Genomic DNA, 25,172 nt, shown 5'->3' with positions numbered 1-25,172 from the left:
CAGCAAAATTTGCCCCTCAAAATGCAGGAAACAGCATTTCATAGGGTATATATTTCAACATTTTCGAGGGGGAGCATGCCCCAGACCCCTTTTCCCTCCGTGCAAAATTTCGTGCCACCGCCTATTATTTTCAAAAGTATGTTGGAGTGAGAATAATATATGTTTGTAAGCACAGATATGCACTGTCGCGTATTCATTGGTGAAACTATAAACTACGTATTTAGGAAAGAGTTATGTAGGCTAGAAAAGATGGAAGAACCTGAGCGTTGTGTTCGTTCAAATATTGCACTCTGTAGAGGAAAATAGAAGCATGACTTTTTCGTTTTAAATTTTCTTTGAAAATTAAGTTAATGAATAAAGCAATGTTTCGGGAATTTTATTTTGCTATTTATTTAGATCAGTTACTCTGCGGTCTTTTACTCTGTGTTTCAGTTATATAGGCCTGTGTCATAGTGAACTAATTTCAGTTTGAAATATACAATTACAAGGTAATGTTTACACTCTATGTTATGTTTTCTTGTAGATGACAACAAATTCGATTTGCTCATCGGCTTAGATACATTACGATCGGCAAAGGTAAGATATCTCATCAATGATTTCAGTATTCTGCAATATAGTGTAAATGTGAATGAAATAAGATCTATGTAGAGGTTTTTATATTTATTTTTTCTGATATTTGCTTTATTTTGCTGTCCCGGTGCATTCTTGTTTGCTGTTGAGAAGTGAGAGTTGAACAAGATTTTTATCTTTATAAATCGGTTAAATATATATATTTGGGATGAGGTTACGATCATGCGAAATTTACAGACAAATGCAGTAAAAGTCAGAAAAAGGGGAAATATAAACTAAAGTTCGAATTCCATGTAAACAAACAATGTATTTTACACGCGCTGTGTACGTCGCTATGGGTCAATATTGGACAGAGGTCGGCGCGACGATCACCGCCCTTTAATATTCAATTCTGACGGTTCTTAATTTACTCACAATTATTTGTTTTTTTTATTTCCAGGCTCTGATAGACTTCGATCGAAATGTCCTAATTATCGGAAATCACGAAATCAACTTTACGACGGTAAACAGCGCCATCTAACGGTAGGCCCTTCCCATCGTATCACGCCTGTCAGCCGTGCCAACAGTGAACGGAAAGCTTGAATGTATAGCCGCCTTTGTTATAAAGCAAAAATAGATCCATTATTTCCTAAAATTTAATATGACTAATTTTTACTAAAATACATTTTTTTTTTTTTTTACTTATTCAATTCATTTTGCCCGAAACGCAGAAATCCGAGTCTCTGAAGATCTTGCGTCATGATTTAAAAACATTGTTGAAACTTTCCCGACACTGCAAGCGCTGGCATGAAAAATTGCACATGTATCAAAATTTGAATTTTGTTTTCCTTTGTTTTTCAGTGTGAATTGTTGATGTTGGTCAGAATAATAAAAAATTACTATAGTACTAGTGCCATCGTATTTTTAGTGAATACGGATTTAAACATAAATAAACTAATGTAAGCATAGATCAGAATCTTTTTAAAACTTAAGTGCTGTCATCTAGGCGGGACTTATACCTTATGTGCCACACAAATGGGCTATTTTTTTGCAAAAATGTAATAGATATGGGTAAATTTTTATGGAAAAAATCCTAAATAAATTTTCGGGGGTGGGGAAAATCGGACAACAAATTATAGAAATAATGCAATTTATTCATAGACACAAATCCCGGTCACCAGGTTACCTTAAAACTGGGAAGAATTTGATATTTACACTACAGCGCATGCGTTAGTGTCTCTTCTTCCATTTGGTCTGTTTTATAATTTACAGAAACACGATTATGTTGTAGGCGATATATCAGTCAAGTGGATTGCATTACTGTGGCCTCATTGAATTAGAGGAGAGAATAGATGCTTGGCAATACCACGAAAATTAGTATCAATCGTTGTATGAACTTCTGACACATCCCTGTCATCGTCAAGTTAAAAAGGATAATAAACACCATTTATTGAACAAAACATATAGCTGGTTCGCTGGATTCCAGAGTATAAAGTTTGTGTTATACTATGTATTGGCTTATAATACATTAACAATGTGTTGGAAACGTGTGTTCTCACAATTTGAAATAATCTCAAAAACAGGTACAGAGCACATATATAATTAATGACGCCAACAACGCCCTCTACCAACTGTAAATAGAAAGCATGAATTTAAAACTGTCATTGTAAAATAGAATGACATCAGTTTATTTTCAATATTTTAACATACAATGTTGCCTTTATCATGCTATTTTGCCGGTATCATTCTGTGTTTACAATATGTTGCCGGCATCATATTTTGTTGACAGTGCCATACTATGTTACCGGTATCATTCTGTGTTGAAAGTATGTTGCCGGTATCATACTATGTTGCAGATACCATACCATGTTGCCGGTATCATACTATGTTGCCGGTATCATACTATGTTGCCGGTACCATACTATGTTATCGGTACCATACTATGTTATCGGTATCATACTATGTTGACAGTGCCATACTATGTTACCGGTATCATTCTGTGTTGAAAGTATGTTGCCGGTATCATACTATGTTGCAGGTACCATACCATGTTGCCGGTATCATACTATGTTATCGGTACCATACTATGTTATCGGTATCATACTATGTTGACAGTGCTATACTATGTTACCGGTATCATTCTGTGTTGAAAGTATGTTGCCGGTATCATACTATGTTGCAGGTACCATACCATGTTGCCGGTATCATACTATGTTGCCGGTACCATACTATGTTGCCGGTATCATGGTATGCTGTCTGTATCATACTATGTTGCCGGTATCATACCATGTTGCCGGTATCATACTATGTTGTCGGTATCATACTATGTTTTCGGTATCATACTATGCTGTCTGTATCATACTATGTTGCAGGTATCATACCATGTTGCCGGTATCATACTATGTTGTCGGTATCATAATATGCTGTCTGTATCATACCATGTTGCCGGTATTATACAATGTTAACAGTGTCATACTATGTTTCCGGTATCATGCTATGCTGTCTGTATCATATTATGTCGCCGGTATCATAGTATGTTGACAGTATAATACTATGTTGAAAGTATCATACACTGTTGACAGTGTCATTCTATGTTGCCGGTATCATAGTATGTTGTCGGTATCATACTATGCTGTTTGTATCATACTATGTTGCAGGTATCATACCATGTTGCCGGTATCATACTATGTTGTCGGTATCATAATATGCTGTCTGTATCATACCATGTTGCCGGTATTATACAATGTTAACAGTGTCATACTATGTTTCCGGTATCATGGTATGCTGTCTGTATCATACTATGTTGCCGGTATCATACCATGTTGCCGGTACCATACTATGTTGTCGGTATCATACTATGTTGTCGGTATCATAATATGCTGTCTGTATCATACTATGTTGCCGGTATCATACTATGTTGCCGGTATCATACTATGTTGTCGGTATCATGCTATGCTGTCTGTATCATACTATGTCGCCGGTATCATAGTATGTTGACAGTATAATATTATGTTGAAAGTATCATACACTGTTGACAGTGTCATTCTATGTTGCCGGTATCATAGTATGTTGACAGTATAATACTATGTTGTAAGTATCATACACTGTTGACAGTGTCATGCAATGTTGCCGGTATCATAGTATTTTGACAGTATAATACTATGTTGAAAGTATCATACACTGTTGACAGTATCATGCAATGTTGCCGGTATCATAGTATGTCGACAGTATAATACTATGTTGAAAGTATCATACACTGTTGACAGTGTCATGCAATGTTGCCGGTATCATAGTATGTTGACAGTATAATACTATGTTGAAAGTATCATACACTGTTGACAGTGTCATGCAATGTTGCCGGTATCATAGTATGTTGACAGTATAATACTATGTTGAAAGTAACATACACTGTTGACAGTATCATGCAATGTTGCCGGTATCAACATGTAAGTTCATTATCCACTTCAAACAATGTTATTAGTTATTTTTGACCAACGATTATTGCATCTTCAGTTTTAATAGTAGAGTTAACATATGTTTCATGACGCACTTGCAGAAATGTGTTAAAACGAAAGTATCTTCACAATGGGTCAAACTGAGAACATAAGATGGCGCTGTTCGTCAACCACAATTCAGTCCTAGTCCATCATGACGGACAATCGATATCCTGCGACCGAAATGTCGATATTTTGACCTCGTAGTAGAATTCTGAAATGCAGTATTTCAAAAACTGGGCGAGCCTTCAACGAGGCAAGCTGTCTCACTTTTCCCATAACTTCACCTATATCAACGTGAAAATAATCGCCAAATAAGGTTGAAGAAAAAACATTTCAACTAAATTCAACTAAGTTACAAGTTAACCCTAAAACAATATTTAATTTAAAGAAATTCAATTAATATGCTGTCACTGGCATTTAATGCGAATAATTTCATTTTTCTGGAATCTAGTAATCTACTAAAATCCTTGTCAACATGAAGCGATTAAGATGCATATAAATTGTTTTATATCTTAAATTTGCTATACTACGTTTGATTTTCGTGGACAGATTTCTACCCTGATTTGAGCATGGTGTTGCACATAAAGTAAACTTTCAAAATCCCGTTTCTTTGATGCTTCAAATTACATGCACAATTCGACATCAGATAACCTCGCTGAACATATTTACAAGAAACAAAATTAAATCAAGGTTGTCATGGCTATATCATATGATTTTGGCATATGAAATGTATACGCCGCTTTTATACACTGGTGACGGAGTCTTTCGTGTACCGTAATCATTCCACACGAGGCGAGGGAAGCTGTTCATTTAATTGTACTGGCTATTGAATGAATACCTCAAATTAATTTTTAATGAAAAAACGTCTGCTCAGTGTTGGCGGTCACACATTGGGTAACCATGTGTGAGGAGAAATGTCACCCTTGTAATATACTATTCTAGTCAAGGCAACCATGGGTCATAGGTCAATACTGTCAACTATATTATTGTTGTAGCCGGGTATCATGTAACATTTCATATTTAAGGTGACAAATATTATGTCCTCGTGGCATATTCTAATCGTTATTCATTAACGGGTCGTATGGATTCTCCGCTTTGAACAGTCACTACCGGAGGAATACTTAAATCGGAAAGGAAATATTCAGTCAGTATGATTTGAAAATAACAGCAGGCGATGTGTTCAAACAGAGTTTAACATTCAGCGCATCGTTCAGATAGGCAACGATTGGGAATTGACAGAATTGGGTCAAAGGTCAAATCTCGATATCACGGGGTGTTGTAATTTAAATTGGTTGTTGGATGAATCAGATATCTAGCATAGGTCATCGTATTGTGATGTACATTACATAATTTGTTTATCTATTAAGGTGGCGATAGGAAGACGTGCGTAGGCAATCTGTAATTATTGTAACTTTATTATAATGCTCATATCATCTTAAAACGTCTTCATGTGATGTTATTGTACGAATAGATATATAAGATACACTCTTTTCTTAATTTCAAACGTGTTTGTTTATTTTATTTGTCTTCCATTAATGATATGATGATATTGGGCGATGATTATTTCATCCTTGTATTGTTTATTGTTGAACTTGTCAGTTCGTTATTGGGAAAGCGGTGAAAGTTTGTTTTAGATGTATCCCTGATGTACTGGTATGCGAGTTAACACATAGAATGTTTCCAACCTGACTTTCTTATCATCGAGTTTTGGTGACGTCAACATTCTAAAGATTGGTTGTATATGTACTGTGATTTTACCAAAATGTTACCACATCACAAAGAAGGCGAATAACATGCTGTGGCACGGACACATTGCATCACAAAGAAGGCGAATAAAATACTGGAGCACGGACACATCGCATCACAAGAAAGGTGAATAAAATACAATCACAATACAATCGAGTTCGAAACAGTCTGTCATATAAGTGGTGTTGCTCTCACTAGAAACTATCGGAGTTTTGTGCGATCTAAATTGGAAAGTTTCCCACAAAAAATCCCTAATACATGCTATTTTTTCTAAACGTGTTATTAATTTCCGAACATATTCGACAAAAATTTCGTTAACGTGACTTCCACATCAATGAGTTTATTTTCAACCCTTATCGCTGCAGACAAATTAACAAAGTTTTGAACAGTAAAAATACTGCCATATTATTTCAAAGCAAATGGCTGGGAGCAGGTCCAATACAACTAGAAAATACGAAATCGTATCAAAACTCATACACTTGGGCCTAATAAGAAAAGAACAGTCGTCACTTGCGTTTTTATCTGAATGTGTCACGTTGTCTGCGTCTCAGATTTGCTTACAACACTTTGCCAAATTATGAACTTGACGGCAATGGAAGGTAGTTCAGAAACATAGTTATTGGCAGACTAGTTTTACTGGTTACAGCAAATAACCAACAGTCAAGATGAACGACAACATTGTTTGCTGTGTACTGTATAGCTGCACTGGATTTAAATCATGCGATTCCCGGCCCAAAAAGTATAATATTTGGTGACACTTCAAAAATTGACAATTTCACGAAATAATAACACCTTTAAAATGACACCACTTGGGAGCACATCTTATTACAAAAACTTATTCGTAGACCTAACCTTTACAACTTGTTGTTGCGCAACATATGATATTTCGTCTTTAGAATCAATTTACGTTTGCGAAATGAGGATACGAGAAAAGGTCAGTAATACCTATTTTTCATATTTTATGTGATTCATAAGCACATTGTATTATAATATATAGCGTAAATTATGAACTTTTTTAAATTTTGTGCACGCAAAAAAATAGGGTATTTGGATTAACAACACAAATGCACATGCGCTTTAATTTTAGGTGCGTACTATTAATTCAAAGCGCATGTGTATTAGCGTGATTTGTTATTTCATCGGACCGGATTCTACGGTGTGTAGGTGCTACAAAACAACAAATCTTGATCCAGTGCTGAACAAAATACTTCAAGTAATTCATATTGTCATTAAAGTTTTTTATGGATGAGAGTAAGGTTAATATCTAATTTTCACAATGGCATACTGTGTTCAAAGTACTGTGGAAAAATGGCGGATTTTACTATAATATTAAAAAGTACTACTCGGTTGACACAAATGTAATTTAAAAATTAAAGAAAAGTATTCCGTATCCAAGTATACCATTTGTGCATCTTCAGTTGATATGTGTGTTGTAGCAGTAACAGTGTATTTCCGTGTTAACAACGGGGTCCTTTAAATATATTTACTCAGTCGTAATATTGTATGTAACTGATACGTTTTTCATGAAAAACAATTGTTCTACTCGCATTCTATTATTTTATGGGCCCCGGGAATAAAATCGTTCCTCGTTCCTTCGCCGTGAATAAATTGTATATGCTTTAAAAACCTGAGTGCTAATGTTAGCGTGTTGATTTACGTACACTCGTCGAAAATTAAACAGGGTGACACAGGTTAATTCAAACGCTCGGAGCGTGAACACATAATTATAGACCACTCCGTAAATATGATTATAAAGATTCCATCCCTCGGTCTTCAACCACACCCACCCTCCGTACTTTCAGCTTTACACGGCTTAGTATATCATCATCACGATAGACTTGAAACGCAGCGCTTTCTTTCCACAAAGGTATTTGTTTCACTCGGAAATTAAATCTGACAAACTTCCTATCTATGAAGCGGTTACCGTAAATAGTGTCCCTACATGTTTTTGACAACTAAGAGTTTGGGTTATCTTAAGAGAATGTGTGTGCACATATGTTATAGTGTTTTGGTAGGCGTCCTATTGCGTTGTGTGATTGGATTTAGTTTGCATGGGGTAAGGACCAGTCACAGTAGGGCAGGCTCTACTGACATTGAATATATAATTGACGGGATTAACAAAATAGCAGGCATGAAGCTGACTTCTTAACTACTTAATAAATTCAATTAGGTGGAACAAAAACAGCAAAAGGACTCTGAATCTTACAGCTATTTGCCGCTCGATTAACATTCCTCCGCGCGAGTGGGACAGCTATCGGCTCTAACTTGGAAAACATTTGTTATCAGTCTCATTTCTTTTAATTAATTGAGTCATATGGGGGAACACCGATAGACCACGCTATCAAAACAACTGATTTTAACCAAGGCGGCAAATGTTGCGAGAACAGAGGATCGGTGATAGACTTCGCGCACAGTTGGGGTTAACGAAGTGTTCCCAGCTGTAGGACAGCAGTTGACAAGCTTGAAATTGAACGCAGCATCACACGTAAAACGATTGCTTTGGAGGTGCAATATTTCATTTAGATTACTAGGTATATCTGCCCGTGAGCATTAACAATGTTCGCTTTAAATGAATCGGCAAAAGACAACACAACATTCGAACATGTTGGATTTATCAAAAAAAAAGTCCCAGTGTGTTCATACCACTTGAGAGATGGTGTGTGATTGGTGAAATATCTCGAACGCTTGCCACGAAACTATACTGTATCACATGTACCGTTGTGACTAAAAATACACCCTATCCAATTTAAAGTGCATGCATGCCACAGTGGGTTATCGCGCAGTAGTCATGCTATAGACAAGCAAAGCGGTACACATAAAAGAAAACTAATTTTATTAGCATTACTTGATTTGAACCAGGTTTCTACCGCCATTGGTTAAAATTTGCATATATGTAAATTAAGACGTGTTAAGATTAATGTTCCTATATCCGATCCGGGCACTTGGAAAGACTGTCGATTCCCAATAACTAGAACGTGTCCGTGTTCCCTCGTGATCTTGAAATTAACAACAGCCACATAGATGGTTTTAATTTAGACGTGTTAATTGGTCGGCCTCAGTATCATTATAGGAAGAGATGCAGAGCAACAGTGTATATAGCAATAACAACACCCCAGCTAATCATTCAATAGACGATATACTGGGAAACAACAAATCTAAAGCAGCATATATCAGCAGTTTTAAAGGTAAAGTAACTATATTTCTGTTTTTGTTAGTATTTCGTTAAGATACGTAGCGTGTAACCATCGATTGTTTATTTTCTCAAAGCTGTTTTGGAAACTAACTTACAGTTTGTATATTGTGAATGTATTCGTGTATTGTGTTGGTGCGATAGTACATGGACAAGCTCTAAGACACGCTGTTGTAATATATTCACTTGCCGCGATTAATATGACTGTGGCCATACACTTTGCCGCAAGTAGAGCCAACGTGTCAGTATCAGTGTCGTGGATATAAAGCGGCGGTGAAATACCGATCTAACATCCTGCATATCATACACCGCCACTGACGGATCTCGTCTTTGGGTAGTTTCGATTGCTGTACCACGACCATATCCCATTCCCTAGTTGAAGACATTACATTGCCAGATGTTTCGGTGTGTCCGCGGTCTTTGTGACTACACATGGACATACCCTGGCCGGCATTCCAGCATTCGGGCCTACTAATCTATCGCGTCGATACCAATGAAACACCCCAAAACTGCGGATTGCAAAGTAACGTGATGATCGTTTCTTTATAGCCACTTCAATGGTGATTTGTGAAAGTAATTTGTTAAAGTAGATGGATTATAGTTAAACATCATTTGATATAGTGGGTGTCTATTCCTTGCCAACATCTGTTATTCCAGTCTGTCAGAGACATTGATGTATTTTATTGCGTTGACATATACTGACACTGCTTCCCTCTTTAACATTCACAAATTTGCCGTTAAAAGTTTCAATTACACCAGTTTAGGCAGTGTATGAATGGGTGGACAGAAAGGCTAATTCAATTGACATTAATCGCTATGGGAAATAGTGTTTTGAAATTTTATTATTTTTAAAAATAAACAATAACGACGTGATAACAGGAAGGGATCGCGTGTCGAATCGCTGTCGTGTTTATTGTTGAAAAGACTGCATGTTTGTTTCCCCCACTTACAAGTAGGAACCCAGCCGTCTTTTGTAGCATACTCGCTTGTAGGAGTAGTACTTACTAATTCGGGGAGTATAATTAAAAAGGAATAGTCGCTAATCCTACTAAAAGGAAACCAGCACACTCCGTGATGCCACTCCTATATTCGACGGTTGAAAAGGAGCATTCCAACTGTCCGCGTAATTTCAACAATAGTTTCCCATACGTTAATACATTCAATTAACAGTGAAATACTTAAACCAGCTGCTTCAAAAATTACAAATTAATCAGCTTTTTGTCTAGAAACTTGAGCGTCATACTTGGTTTTTTTTTTCTGTAATGTTAGTGTATTTTTATGTCTTCGCAATTTATTATTTTATTGTAATTTTCATCAAAACCTCATATGCGGAATTAAAGTTCCATTTTACGTTTTGCACTGACACCAATAAACAGCAATATTCAGTTCAAATCTAGAAATACATTAAAATTGTACACTGAACAATTTGTTATCTATGTTGCGAACACGTGTACACTAGCGTGGGTGTACTGAAGTTCTAGGTGATACTGATTCTTCTACTAAGTCACAGTACAATTCAAATGTATACCAGTGTGATCCTTTCTGTCAGGATCCCAGAAATTTTGTCAGAAAATTAGTCAATTTATTTTTATTTGTGTTTGTTATCTTGTATTGCTGTTTCTATTACTAATCGTCTAGATAAGAGATTGGCTGTTCCAGAGGACATTTTGAGCAGTTCGTTTTTTTTTTTTTTTTTTTTGTTTTGTTTTTGTTTTTGTAAAATTTTACTTCTGTGGTTCAGATGAACGCGCCTGAATATAGATAATAAATCATATTATCAATATTTACTGTGAATAAGCCGTGAACTACTAAAATAACAACAAAACAAGAATATGAGAGAGAGGTTTCCTGAATATCGATCAATAAAAAAATAACAGCGTTTTCTTCCTATAAAATGTTAGTGGTCTATTACAAGGGTGGATTGTTACCGAATGTAACGCAAACTGATCAGTAAACCAAACTTTAACCCTCGGGGGAACAGGAAAATATGCGAGTACGGAAATGATCTTAGCAGAAGACATTCCCAACATAGTTATTATTTTACGCTAAAATTTCAACTGAAGGCGGATTACCGCTATACCAGATGTGAAAATCAACAGAACGCAGTGTTGGCTTGGGAGTAGTGGCCTATGTATTTAATGCCATAGAGGTGTACATGAAGAAAGTATTACTGAGTTGTGTTCCGGTGTGTTTCACTTCAGACACAGTGGTATAGTGGAATGGAAGCCTGCCATGCATTAGACCCCCGCATAAGAAGAGAAAGTCTTTAGATATGAGCTAATATGTGTGTCAGTTCATAAGCGACAATGAGTATAGTGCGACCCCGAATGACTCTGTGTTTAACCGTACTGTTACTGGGATGCTTGCGATCGCATCATACAGTCAACTCTGATCAAGTGTTTTATTTGTAAATTACAACCACTTGTACGGAGTTTTTGAAGTCATGGTGAATGTGCGCGTTTAAACATCTGTTTATTGATGATAGAATAACCGCTCCGTAGCCGTATCTATATAAACAATTCCTCGTTTTAATTTAAACATCTGTTTAAACCAAGCTTATAATAGCTCGTGCCCGTTACATAAACTTGTACAGTAATATTTAATTAAACAATAACCGTATCCATGACGACGTTTTAATCAATTAGCATCCTCATATATATTATTTTTTTTATTTATTTTTTTATTTATTAATCAGTGGGTCGTGAAAAGGAGGAAATGAACATGTCGGAAACAAAAGAAGAGATTATGAGCAATGAGGACAAAAATAACAATAGCAATACGGAAGAAGATAAACTGGAGCAGGATGAAGTTGACTCGAAAGGGGATCTAATATCTGATCAAGACGAAAATAAAGAAGGCACAGAACAAAGCGACACGTCTGATAGCAGTAAAAGAAAGAAGCGCAGAAACCGTACAACATTTACCAGTTTCCAATTAGACGAGATGGAAAAGGTGTTCCAACGTACCCATTATCCCGACGTATACAGCAGAGAACAGTTAGCTCTGAGGTGTGATCTCACGGAAGCACGAGTCCAGGTATGGCACACATTTATTTATCATTGCAAATAAATCGTTGTACATTTAAAATGTTGCGTAGAGACTTACTGCAGCGCGTGTTCGATCCAGTTAACGCAATTGTCAAGGCACCCTTTGTATTATTATTTTTTACCGACTTTTTTTTGTATCTATCCTTTTCGCAATAAACATAAAATTTGCCATGTGAATGCCCCTATGCTCTTAACAGTGAACCGCATTCTATGTCTTGTATCCACGTGTAAATTTGTATCCTATTTGCAAAACGTTATCACGTTTATTTGTTTTGAAAGTGAAATCGTGAGTCAAAACATCGACTTTGATCTTTTATTTACGCGGTATGAAGTAATTGGTTTTAGAAAAACTACTCAAAAATGAAAAAATGTGCCTTTTTGCAGCTATGAAAATAAATATTATTCGTCAAAATTTCCCAATAATTCATAATCACAAGTACCCAACATTTTATAACCACACGATAGGTATGAAATATGACGAAAATGTTCACCATTGGAAGCAATAGTGATTGACACAAAAAAATGTTAGGGTGTTTGAGAATTTTTTTCTTTGTGCGGTATTAGTTCAGGGCCTTACTTATTCATTTTGATTTCATGTGCAACAACATAACATAAAGCCATATTGTAAACGTAAAGAAATCTGGCTATATGTTTGAACGGTATCCAACTACCTTAAATGTACTAACCGCAATACTTCAAATGAGCGTCGTTATGGTGACTGTGTTGCTGGTAGACAGAACACCAAGAAACTGGTTCCAGCACACCGAAATACTATGAATTTCAGTTTTTACTTAGATAATTATGTTTAAACTGTCAGTCTAGGTTAACGACATACTAATCCTAAATGAAATAGCTCAAAAAAAATACTGGCGAATGCAATTTACAGATTTTTAAAGTACATGTATTTATGTAACTTTTCTTCAGCCCAAGTTGTGTAATCCACCATCTTGATTCTCCAACAAAGTATTGTGGGTAAATATGACATCATAGGCACTGGTGAACATGATTGTAGCATACCGGTGTATATACAAAATGATTGTCATGGCAACAGAAATTTATAATTATCATTATTACATATTATATTATCATCAACTTAACTAGTTCAAATTATCCTTGTAGTAAACCCATTACAAACAGGTTTTTTTTCAAAATACACAAGACAATGACAGGTAGACACGTGAACGGTCAATTTCTGAGATTAAAAAAAAACGGTAATTTTTAACATTTGATTGCCATATTTCCTTATTTAAAACGTTGTCTTAACATTTATATCCATTCTCAATAATGTCTTTAAAATTGCCCAGACCGTGTTGTGCGATACACAAAATTTCATAAGACAAAACACACGCATATTATGATGATTTGAGTGGATGAGATGTACCATGGTTACCAATCGTAGATATTCGTGGCTGTGTATGAGGTAAATATTCTTGGCAGATACTATGTTCTTCCTACTATATCATGTCGAGCATTATTATTAAAATTGTCGACTAGAATAACATGCTGTATTATCATTATGTATATTGTGTCTAATTTCTGCCCCTCCTACTATTTCATTTACGAGAAAAATGTTAACTATGTTTAACGACTTAATAACAAGTACTCTTGACAGAATGAGTGACATCATGAGCGATACCATCCCACATTATCCTTTATATCTCAATTTAATATGATACACATTAGTGAAATACTCGAATTTATACTGCAATATTGAATTATATATATTATAATATGATCCTGTCATTTTCGATGGAAACTCGCCGGAGTATGTATGTACGTGGATTCAAAGAGTGTCATGTATTTTCATATTTAAAGTTAATGCACTGGAATAAAAAATGTTATTAACTTCACCGATTTACAGGTCACATTCTCCTGAATAGAGAGATACTGTCACGTTCGATATATACACTACTTGTGGTGGTTGGGTTTTATTGATGGCAACACGCCGATTATAACACGAGACAAGACAACTTGCAAAACAATTTCGAGAAAAATGCATTTCATTAGGATCGGCATGGAGAGGGCAGACAATTCATCAACTAAATCAAATAGTTGAACCTTTTAAACAGACAGTTAATTTCAAAAACGACTTGAAATATTTGATTAGCGCAACTTACCGCTGTGATATTTATTATAGTCAAGAGACTGGAATAACTGGCGTTCAGTAATGCGATGATTGACCCCTGTAATTAGTGACTACCAGTGCATTTGATTGCGTCCTACCGAGAGACAAGTGCCTCAAATAACCAAAATTAAACTCTAGTAGATTAAAGACTATCTCAAAAATGTCCGAAAGTAGTCCGGGTGTTGGGGGAAAAAATGTAAATATAGAAAACGTACTGGGTGTTCATAACTCTCGACTCACGAAGAAATGCGTCGAAAAATTTTAGTTGACAACTCAATGTTGTTGTTGTTGATTCTTGTCACTCGGATTTCGAGTCCGCATTGTAATTTTAGTCTTAATGAAAATAATTAAAAATGTTCATAATTCTTTAAGAACGGCCACTCCGACCTAATTGTTATTTGTTAGTCTCTCTCGGCACGGTTATCTGTTCATCCTGTCCATTGATCCGTAATACGACAGAGCTGACGCGCACTGTACATGTTTACGTAAGCTTAAATATATAAGTAGTATACACATTTTGAAAGCACCGGTATTGAACATAATTGAACGTCACGGCGTACTTGTGTTGCATTTTCGGGTAACGCCACGGTGACTCGCCTCATGCACTGAAGGCCAAATTAAAACTTGATAGCTCATTGCTAGTGATTCATATGACACATTTTTTACGGCATTGGATTTCAAAGTACACCGGTGTCGCTGAAATTAATATATTTATTTTCAAAAATCATTCCATCCTTTACCTTGGATGGGCTAATAAACAACTGATTAATATAGTGTAAATCTAAGATTTTTGAAGAACAACATTACTATTTTTTTATACTTTGAGTAATTTCCTCATAACATAGACAAGTAATATTACAATCTAAATACGTATGGTATTTAATTACAATTTGTCCATCTTCGGAGGGGTTATGACTTTCCAACCTTCGCAAACATCAAACCATGTCAACCCGTAATGTGGGATTATTTTCACCAACATTTGAGGTTAATTAAGCTCTTATCCCGAAACACTACGCGTGCCGACCGTTCGACCAAAAAATAACAGTTTATATTTGTTAGTACCGACCAGCCAGATTAACCTGCTAAATCTAAAAATTGACCAATGTTTATCTTGGAGGTTTTGTGAAAGCATATCTTATTACTCATTCTGTTGATTAATGAAGTTAAAATGCAGAATAATGTTATATGAGATATCGTTTATACCGCCACTCTGTTTTGTCAGTGTATTATATTTTAGTTTTTGAGAGAGCGCCAAGTTGCGTCAGTGATTAGACGTATCGTGGACGATGTGATCGTGTTAACGTCCAAGTCAAATTAACCCCCTGTATATTTAAGACTATACCAATTACCGTCTATGTATTGCCGGTATTGAAATGAAGTGTTTAAGCTGTGATATACGTTTCACTGCTTAATTCACTACTTGTCCTTGATTGCCAGTGTTAGATCATTTAAACAAGCGAATACTGCTATTCAACGTAGTTGAGTCTGAGTTCAAGAGTTGCGGGCGAGTTCAAAACACCTCGGCTCCACGCTGGAGAATGTGTCAAACACACCGGTAATGATTTATTTGCAGAGTAATCGCAACTGTTTGTCTTTTTCAACTTTAATCAGCGAAGAAAAAACTTGCAGCGCAAACCATGGGTATGATAATATACGCAGGAAGCGGCCCTTATAGTACAAGCTATTGGAATTTGATTAGTAGTCGACTATACACAGAGCACAGACTGCCTTGATTTGGTCATACTGTGTAGTGTATGGATCATTCTATGTGTTTATATGGATCAATAACAAGAACATGGAAATGAAGGAAATTGACTAATTTAATAAAGCTAATAGAATAATTGGAGACACACTTCGACAAACCCTTACTTATTCGCACGATAACTTAGCGTTATATTATGCCACGTAATCACGGGAGATCTAAGTAATGCTGGCAGCGCAGGAAATGTCTGTATTTTTACGGTCTTAATAACAGAGAATTTATGTATTCTTTCCAACTGATATTAATTTATAGTAATTACTCAGACAACAACCAAAATTCTCTTTGTTGCGATATTCTTTCTCAAACCATATACAGATAAAATATACATACATCGTGTAAATTTTGTGTCGCGTTGTTTCTGTTTCAAGCGATGCAGATATCCGTAACGACAAACAAAAACGTACACTTGCAAAACAAATCATACATGAATTGAAAATGAAACATCTGCTTTTTCAACTCGTGTTGTAAATGTCAAAACGCACGATAAATTGGTTCAAGATGGTTTTGGGAGCAATAAATCATGCCGTGAGAAAGTTGATGAAAATGAAATGAGAGAAACATTGATCGCTTGAAATTTGAGTTGGAATCTATCTGCAAATGACGAAACGAGGACGCCTAAACATATTTGGAACTCCGATTGAATTGATGCGTTTCAAAGGTTTTAAGTTGTCGACGCTGTGTGCTGTGTAATGTATAAACCGTACATGGTATGAGTTGGAAAGCCGTTTACTACACGATGAGTGTATATGTACTAATCAAATTTGTCTCCTATCCATTCGGCTATGCAACACTCTCTGAGCAGAGCGGAGGGGATCGCAGTTCTAACACCCGCCCTATTAGAACGGGTTACTTTCAAGCGAGTTCAAGCCCCTCGTCCCACACTTTTCTAGTCTGATACAGAGTATCATAACTTATTTATAGTATGTTGTATTCGATGCCCCCTTTTTATTTGCTCTTTGTATTTTATTTGATAGAACCTTTCGCCTAGTAAAGAATTTGATGAATTTAGATTATCCGCATCTTTCTTTCAATTTACATCTTTTGGGATGCACTGTCCTTTGTAACTGTCTTCGTCATACGATATATAATATGGAAATACGGAATGGGAATGTGGATACGTGCGTCTTGTTATAGTTCAGTATGTGCAGCAGACTCCATATAATTAACACGCAGCGTTCTTTTTGATTAACTTAAAGTGTCGAGTATCGCTGCCTACATATGAACAAATAAATTGGACAGGGTATGGCATACAGTATGACACAGCCGACAACATCATCAAACGTGGCCGCCGTTATCCGTGTAAAAGAACGCCTCGGTGGGGGCTACTATAACCAGTTTGGGGTCGGTTTATTCGCAAAATCGGTATTTGAACACAGCGTTCACATCGCGTGTTTTCTTGTCCGTATATATAGAATGTTCAGATTCACTTACGGTCACGATGGCTGGAAATCAAAATAATTAGATCAGTGCAATTCATTATAAGTTGGTTTCCATTTTTTCCCGCTACCTGCTTTTTTAGCGTGGCGTAGCCGTGGAAAGTCGGGGAGAATTATACTAAACAGTACCAGTTTGTTGAATGACGCCCTCAATTGACTGTGATTTCATTATATGTTTGTGTGTGTTGAGAAGCTGCAGTGCGCGGCTAATAAAACATAATTAATGCACAACCACAACTGTTTACTTCATCGCGGTGCCCTCTAGCTAGCGGTGTCACCCTGCGGCAAGGTATTTGTAGGTGCATGTGATGGGGTTGAATGAATAACTTATTTCCATGACAACGAGCTTTACATGCAAGGCAAACAAAATATCGAAAGTATTCTCGCTGGGATAGATTGATGTGGTACATACATGGAGAAAGTAAAGTCCGATATGGCGGCACTTGGTATGATAGTGGTGTCTATACGATAATCGTCCGTCTATACTGTGTTTTCATTTGCGTAATTAAGAAGTGTGTCCGTTGTTCGTGTTTCCAGTAGGGTTCACAATATAATTTCTTAAACTCGTAATATTTACATTGCGAGTAACGTTAGGAACGTATTCGCAGATATTACACCATTGGCTCAAACAATAACATAATAGTATAACTATTTGTCTGAGAGTACCAATTGTGGGATAGCATGTTTTCATTGGAACTAGTGGTAACTTCAACAACACATTGTACTCGGACGCCACACTTGCTGTATCAGTAACATCTCAGTTTGATTTAATTTTATATTTCCTCTCTTAAAGTGAATCTACTGGAGAGTGTGGGCATTCCAACGCCAAACGTAATGGACGTAACTATTTAACGACATATATAAAACTAATCAAATCAAATATGAAAAGTTAATTACTTGATTTGGTATTTATTGATATTTGATATTTGGGTATGGACACCATTGTCTCATCTCATAACTCATCGTATTTATCGCTGGCAATGTTCGAGTCATTTGACACCCGGACATTTCCGCTTATACGGAGTAAAATGTCCCGAGAAGGATAGTTATACGCTCTGTTATGGGGTATAATGTTTTGTTTTTTTCAATTCGCTTCTTAAACGGTTTATCAGATGATGAGTATGTGTTTACTTCGTGGAATATATAGAGGGCGCAATTCGTGCATATGAGACGTATATCACGAAATAAATTGGCGCTCCGTCGCCCTTTGTGACCAGGTACGGTCTGAAATAGGGCTAAAAGAATATAATCAAGGAAGTATGTGCATTTACAAGCTAAGAAAACGTGCTAGAGTGAGGAGAGTGGAGATGGAAGCCAGCGGCTGAGATCACGTGTCTATAAACTGATTATTAAATTCTTTCGTGGCGGGGATAACAACAGCCAGGGTGCTGTGGAGTTAATTTTGAATTCAATCACTGTTATGCGATATTTGTACCTATGTATGTTTGTTAACTTGCTGTGATTTGCCAATCTAAAGAGTCTAGGTTATACGTGGTTAGGGTAACCCAATCCCCACGTATTAAATGCCGCTGACCTATCAATAGACTATTCCTAATAAAATACACACTCATACCTTATTACTTTCTTAATAAGTGTATACTTTTTAAAACACGAAATACTATGACTACTGTGTAGGCCGTGTGTGGCGCCATGCAGTGTTATCATCACAATGGAACAGATCACGAAAACACGTTATTATTGTTGCTATGGCTACAATATATGTTAGAGATATGGCGCCACGCATTTTTATCGTTCACAATGCAACAGATCACGAAAACTCGTCATCGTTGCTGATATGGCTGTGTGTAGCGCAACGCAGTGTACCCATTCACATCGAAATAGATCGGGACGTGATTGGCTGACAGTAAACTGCATGTGATGTAAAGTAATCCGTATATGAATTCCTGCTTCAAATCGTAGAATAATAACACGTGATGTGAAAGGCAAGACTCGTCAGATGGTCATATTCAGTTAAAACTAGAATTATTATTGGATGCTCAATTGTTTCATATCTCGGGTATCAACGTCAGGGGGATCGACGTGGAACGTGATATCTACGAACTAAAATTGCATTCGTTGTGAACTACAGAGGGCGCCAACACTCTAACTTGAAGACCCCTTTACAACACCGTTTCTAAAATGTACAAGTTGACATAACAATGTTCAAATTTATTTGATTTCAAACAACAGGTTATTTCCTAATTCTTCCAGGTGTGGTTTCAAAACCGAAGAGCCAAGTGGCGAAAGAGGGAAAGATTTGGTCAACTTCCGGTCCGGCCACCTGGTATTAATGGAAATGCCTACGATATGCCATTTACACCACGGCCAGATGGTTACACACAGGTAATTATAACAACCAAATACTTTTCGTATTGGTAAATTTTACAAAAATATAATTTCATAAGCAATTTATTTATTTAGTATTTATTATCGTAACTAGCAGTCACGTGTTTATAGAATTAATCGTCACGCTGTGTAGTAATAAATATGGGTGAAATACAACGTATTCAAATCGTGTAGTGTTCATTGCGAGGTTATACGACGTAAACAAATCACGTTGTGCTTGATCTGAGTCACATGTGACGTATTCAACTTTCTAGTGTTCGATATGGGTCCAATACACAGTCACTTGGGGGCTGAAAATCAATAAATACTAATTTTCAAAAAAAAAATGATCCGCTATACGTATATAAATAAACAAGTTGTGAAACATGGCACCTAGTAAATCGACACCCTGTCGGTTTCAAATGTTGATTTCTTACCTTAAAATGCGAAACAAAAAGTGCAGAGGGGGTCAGGTGTTATGTTAATAACCATTGTTCATAATCGCTAACTAGGTTTTATTCAAAACTGCACAAATCGCGCGTTTTCTGGTGATATCCGACAATTTCATGATCGAAAATGGCCAGCAGCCAGAATCAAGGGGGATTCGCACAGAGTTCTGGTTAAATCAAGTGCGCATACTCATTTTCAGCCAATCAGGCGTGCCGTAACAGCGAGTATTTCCTTCATTTACCCAGAACTCTGTGCGAATCCCCCTTGATTCTGGCTGCTGGCCATTTTCGTTCATGAAATCGTCGGATATCATCAGAAAACGCGGGATTTGTGCAGTTTTGAATAAAACCAAGTTAGCGATTATGAACAATGGTTATTAACGTAACACCTGACCCCCCCCCCCCTAAAAATTTTGTTTCGCATTTTAAGGTAAGAAATCGACATTTGAAACCGACAGGGTGTCGATTTACTAGGTGCCGTGTTTCACAACTTGTTTATTTATATACGTATAGCGGATCATTTTTTTTTAAAATTAGTATTTATTGATTTTCAGCCCCCAAGTGACTGTGGTCCAATACGACACACTAGTAGTACTCAGCTCATCAGTGTCCGATGTGGGTGGGGCCCGTGTGACGTATATAATCCTCGTAGTGTTAGACATGAGTAGATAATGTTAAATATTACATTCGAAGAGCGCTGCATCATTCCTTGACATACTAAGTATTCACTTTAGTTATATGCGTGGCATACTATAGGGCATGTGAATATCATATAAACATATATCGTCGTTTGTTTGTATATCACCCCCCCCCCCCTCACACTGGGGTTGTTCGGTGGCGTTCTATCTTAAGCGTTAACAGTACCCTGATGCCGGTTGTTATGTATTAGCATGTTACCTTGTGTAAACAGGAACGTGATTTGTAATACTGTTGTTTGATACGCTGACAAACCTTGTGTTGTAGCACCCAACTAAGTATTAGTTTGACCAGACATTGAAACTCTCTAATACGCATGCGCGTTTATCATTGCGTACAATAACAATCCCTGCTTATGCTTGTATGTTGCAAGCAGTTTGTAATATTTAATACACATATCAAATTTGGTGTAAATTGTCTATTATAACCAAGACTGCACAAATAAAGAGATACTAGTAGATAGACACGGATTTGTTACACATGTGTATATTGCATATTTCGTACGAGGATTTGGATTCGTGAAAATGGTATATTGTAACACATTATTTTTGGCTGACGTTTTATGTTTTATTGTTACTTATTTCAGAACGGTGTAAATTACCATCATCATCCTGCTGGTCCAGACTTGAGAGAGCATACCAGGCTGTTCCACTTACCTAGTAGCACACACAACCAGTTCGGATCCTATGAATCCGAGGTATATCCGGACATTACAAGAACTGGCCTAGCATATATCCCCCCTCCAGTCTGGGCCAGTAGGAAAGAATTAATCTGAGAGGTTGGTTTTTCTAAAAACAAATTACAATTACATGATATTTTATTTTTCATTTTAAATAGTCTTGAAATACTACGTTATCATTGGAAATTATTGAAAAAATAAATTCGAAAAATCATGTGTATGTAGTGTGTTAACACATAATAATTATTAATAATAATTTAGTTACTTCATTTTCGTAATCATATTCCTTTTTCTTCTTTATTTCAGATACCGAATTCTCCGTGGACTGCAATATCTCATATTTCTGCGATGCCAACCACAATCGATGTGTCCAGCGTACAAAGTCCGCATGTGCATACGTCCTGTATGTCACCGCATACAAGTTTACCAAGTTTTATGGGAGTAGCTACCTCAACCCTCACCTCTATAGCGCCACCAACGTCGACAACATCAATAACCCGACCGACAAGTTCGCTGATCAATGGGAACGAGTTGTGCAATGACACGGAAAGGCGGAGCAACAGTATAGCAGCTTTGAGACTACGAGCAAAAGAACACTGTGCAGCACTCGAACATCACACGGCAACAGCTTCAAATATTATAGGTGCTTACGGAAAATAGCCAATACATACGAGATTCGAACTCTGTGATTGTCCCGGTGCTGTAACTGATCTTTTGAACTATTGCCTTCACTTCAAGATGTTGAAGGAGGCAGATTGAAACAATGTCTAATATTGAGTAGACTCGAGTTCTAAATGACCAGAATAAATTAATTGGACCAAATAATACCCCCACACCAGGAACAGTTGAGACCAGAGTACCATCGACACAACGGGTGGTATTGCAGCCATTTTTTTTAATAAGCTAGATGTATATAATTGAATTCAATATAATTATTATTCTTTCTAAAATATTTAAAGCTTGCCGTTCGTATGTAGCAATACATCCCTGACACGATAAACGGAATCATGTAGCAATACAACCCCGACACTGTAGATGGAGTCATGTAGCAATACATCCCCGACACGATAAACGGAATCATGTAGCAATACAACCCCGACACGATAGACGGAATCATGTAGCAATACAACCCCGACACTGTAAACGGAATCATGTAGCAATACATCCCTGACACGATAAACGGAATCATGTAGCAATACATCCCTGACGCGATAGACGGAATCATGTAGCAATACATCCCTGACACGATAGACGGAATCATGTAGCAATACATCCCTGACACGATAGACGGGATCATGTACCAATACATTCCCGACACGATAAACGGAATCATGTAGCAATACAACCCCGACACGATAGACGGAATCATATAGCAATACATCCCTGACACGATAGACGGAATCATGTAGCAATACAACCCTGACACGATAGACGGAATCATGTAGCAATACATCCCTGACACGATAGACGGAATCATGTAGCAATACATCCCTGACACGATAAACGGAATCATGTAGCAATACATCCCTGACGCGATAGACGGAATCATGTAGCAATACATCCCTGACACGATAGACGGAATCATGTAGCAATACATCCCTGACACGATAGACGGGATCATGTACCAATACATCCCCGACACGATAAACGGAATCATGTAGCAATACAACCCCGACACGATAGACGGAATCATGTAGCAATACATCCCTGACACGATAGGCGGAATCATGTAGCAATACAACCCTGACACGATAGACGGAATCATGTAGCAATACATCCCTGACACGATAGACGGAATCATGTAGCAATACATCCCTGACATGATAGACGGAATTATGTAGCAATACATTCCTGACACGATAGACGGAATCATGTAGCAATACATCCGAACGCAATCATGTAGCAGTATATTCCCGACACGATAGACGGAATTATGTAGCAATACATCCCTGACACGATAGACGGAATCATGTAGCAATACATCCCTGACACAATGGACGGAATCATGTAGCAATACATCCCTGACACGATAGACGGAATCATGTAGCAATACATCCCTGACACGATAAACGGAATCATGTAGCAATATATCCGAATGCAATCATGTAGCCATATATTCCCGACACGATAGACGGAATCGGGTTAAACTTAGAGTTGACCCCACAATATGCACATGCAAAATGCACGGGATATATTGTTTATATTGCAAATCATTGAGACACATATTCATGTCTGTCCCTCGATGTTTCTATGGTTATAGTAATAAAATGATGTGATAATCTTTATAATAAGACGTAGTGTAATTTATCGTATTCAAAACTGACGACACTACTACGAACAGACAGTTCATGGCATTGTTGTATACACGTTATTTATTATTTACGGGCGAGAAGATGGAGGGGTTCTACAACCATCGTTCAAAGCCCAAGGCAGTAAAGTATACATGAGATCTAGTGATTTGATGCATACGAGTTATCATATCATCGTGAAATATCCCTCGAGTTGGTTGTGTCAGGTCTACACAATTAGATTATACTTACTTACAAATTCCAAAAAAAATATTGGTTAGCATAGTAAGTAGTTGTGTATGTCTGTATTGTGGACTGTAATCTATTTTAGTCATGTGACCTACCGATTATTCAGGCTTTCGTTTAGTGTAGTTAATCGCACAAGTTGGAGTGCGTTTACAACTGTAAATTCTATAGCCTTTCGTAGCAGTTTGTAAACGCACGAGGCCGAAAGCTGAGTGTATTTACAAAATATGCCGAAGTTACGTAGCTAAGACAATGCAGTTTACAAAATACGCCAAAGTTACGTAGCTAAGACAGTAACGGTTTACAAAATATGCCACAGTTACGTAGTTAAGACAATGCCGGTTTACAAAATATGCCACAGTTATGTAGCTAGGACAATGCCGATTTACAAAATGTGCCACAGTTACGTAGCTTAGACAATGCCAGTTTACAAAATATGCCACAGTTACGTAGCTAAGACAATGCCAGTTTACAAAATATGCCACAGTTACGTAGCTAGGACAATGCCGATTTACAAAATGTGCCACAGTTACGTAGCTTAGACAATGCCAGTTTACAAAATATGCCACAGTTACGTAGCTAAGACAATGCCAGTTTACAAAATATGCCACAGTTACGTAGCTAAGGCAATGCCGGTTTACACAATATAGCAAGTACACTTAGCAGGTGAACGCAGAAATTACACTCTGCACGAATAAATGCAAGTGTCGTCGGTTTACAGCTAGCACAAAGACAAAGAGACATGTGTGGATTTAGTAAAATAAACCAAAAAAGGTAGTAGTCCTCTATTCGGTAGTCCTACTACCTTCTTTAAATGAACCAACGGTCAGAACAATGGGTCATGTGACCAAGAGTGGTATAATTACTGTCAATCAACATTTGTCTCTTCGTATGCAAATATATGCAAATTAGTGAACTTATACCGTTTATACAATAGACTCTTATAAATTCCACGCGTATTACTATGAATCTTGTAAACGCCACACTGAATAAATCTTTTAGACGCCACAGTAAAAAAATCTTCAAATAAGACATTTGGTATAAGGAATTATGTCGATAACATATGAATTATGCAACCGACATACTTAGACCAAGGAATTATTTAGACTACACAACGAAATTTCATTACTAGCAGTT

The 25,172-nt window shown here is 37.0% G+C and overlaps 2 protein-coding genes across 3 annotated transcripts in view; both read left to right on the top strand.

Moving 5' to 3' along the window:
- Positions 1-1,459, top strand: part of LOC146750847 (nuclear receptor-interacting protein 3-like) — a 32,405-nt gene extending 30,946 nt beyond the window's left edge. Inside the window, exons 6-7 of the mRNA XM_085493378.1 lie at positions 524-576; positions 1,010-1,459. Coding sequence (XP_085349504.1) covers positions 524-576; positions 1,010-1,090 — 134 coding nt within the window. The 3' untranslated portion in view covers positions 1,091-1,459. The remainder of the gene's footprint in view (positions 1-523; positions 577-1,009) is intronic.
- Positions 1,460-8,774: 7,315 nt separating this feature from the next.
- Positions 8,775-23,789, top strand: LOC100329074 (aristaless homeodomain transcription factor). 2 transcript variants are annotated; one of them, NM_001171214.1, is given in 5 exon segments: positions 8,775-8,977; positions 11,678-12,018; positions 19,564-19,695; positions 21,409-21,600; positions 21,808-23,789. In NM_001171214.1, coding segments are annotated over 4 exon segments (771 nt in total). In that variant the 5' UTR covers positions 8,775-8,868; the 3' UTR covers positions 21,598-21,600; positions 21,808-23,789.
- The last annotated feature ends 1,383 nt before the right edge of the window (positions 23,790-25,172 follow it).

This window comes from Saccoglossus kowalevskii, chromosome 1 (genome assembly GCF_978046115.1).
Source record: "Saccoglossus kowalevskii chromosome 1, keSacKowa6.1, whole genome shotgun sequence".
In the NCBI taxonomy this organism is placed as follows: domain Eukaryota; kingdom Metazoa; phylum Hemichordata; class Enteropneusta; family Harrimaniidae; genus Saccoglossus; species Saccoglossus kowalevskii.
This window is presented reverse-complemented; position numbering and strand designations above follow the sequence as displayed.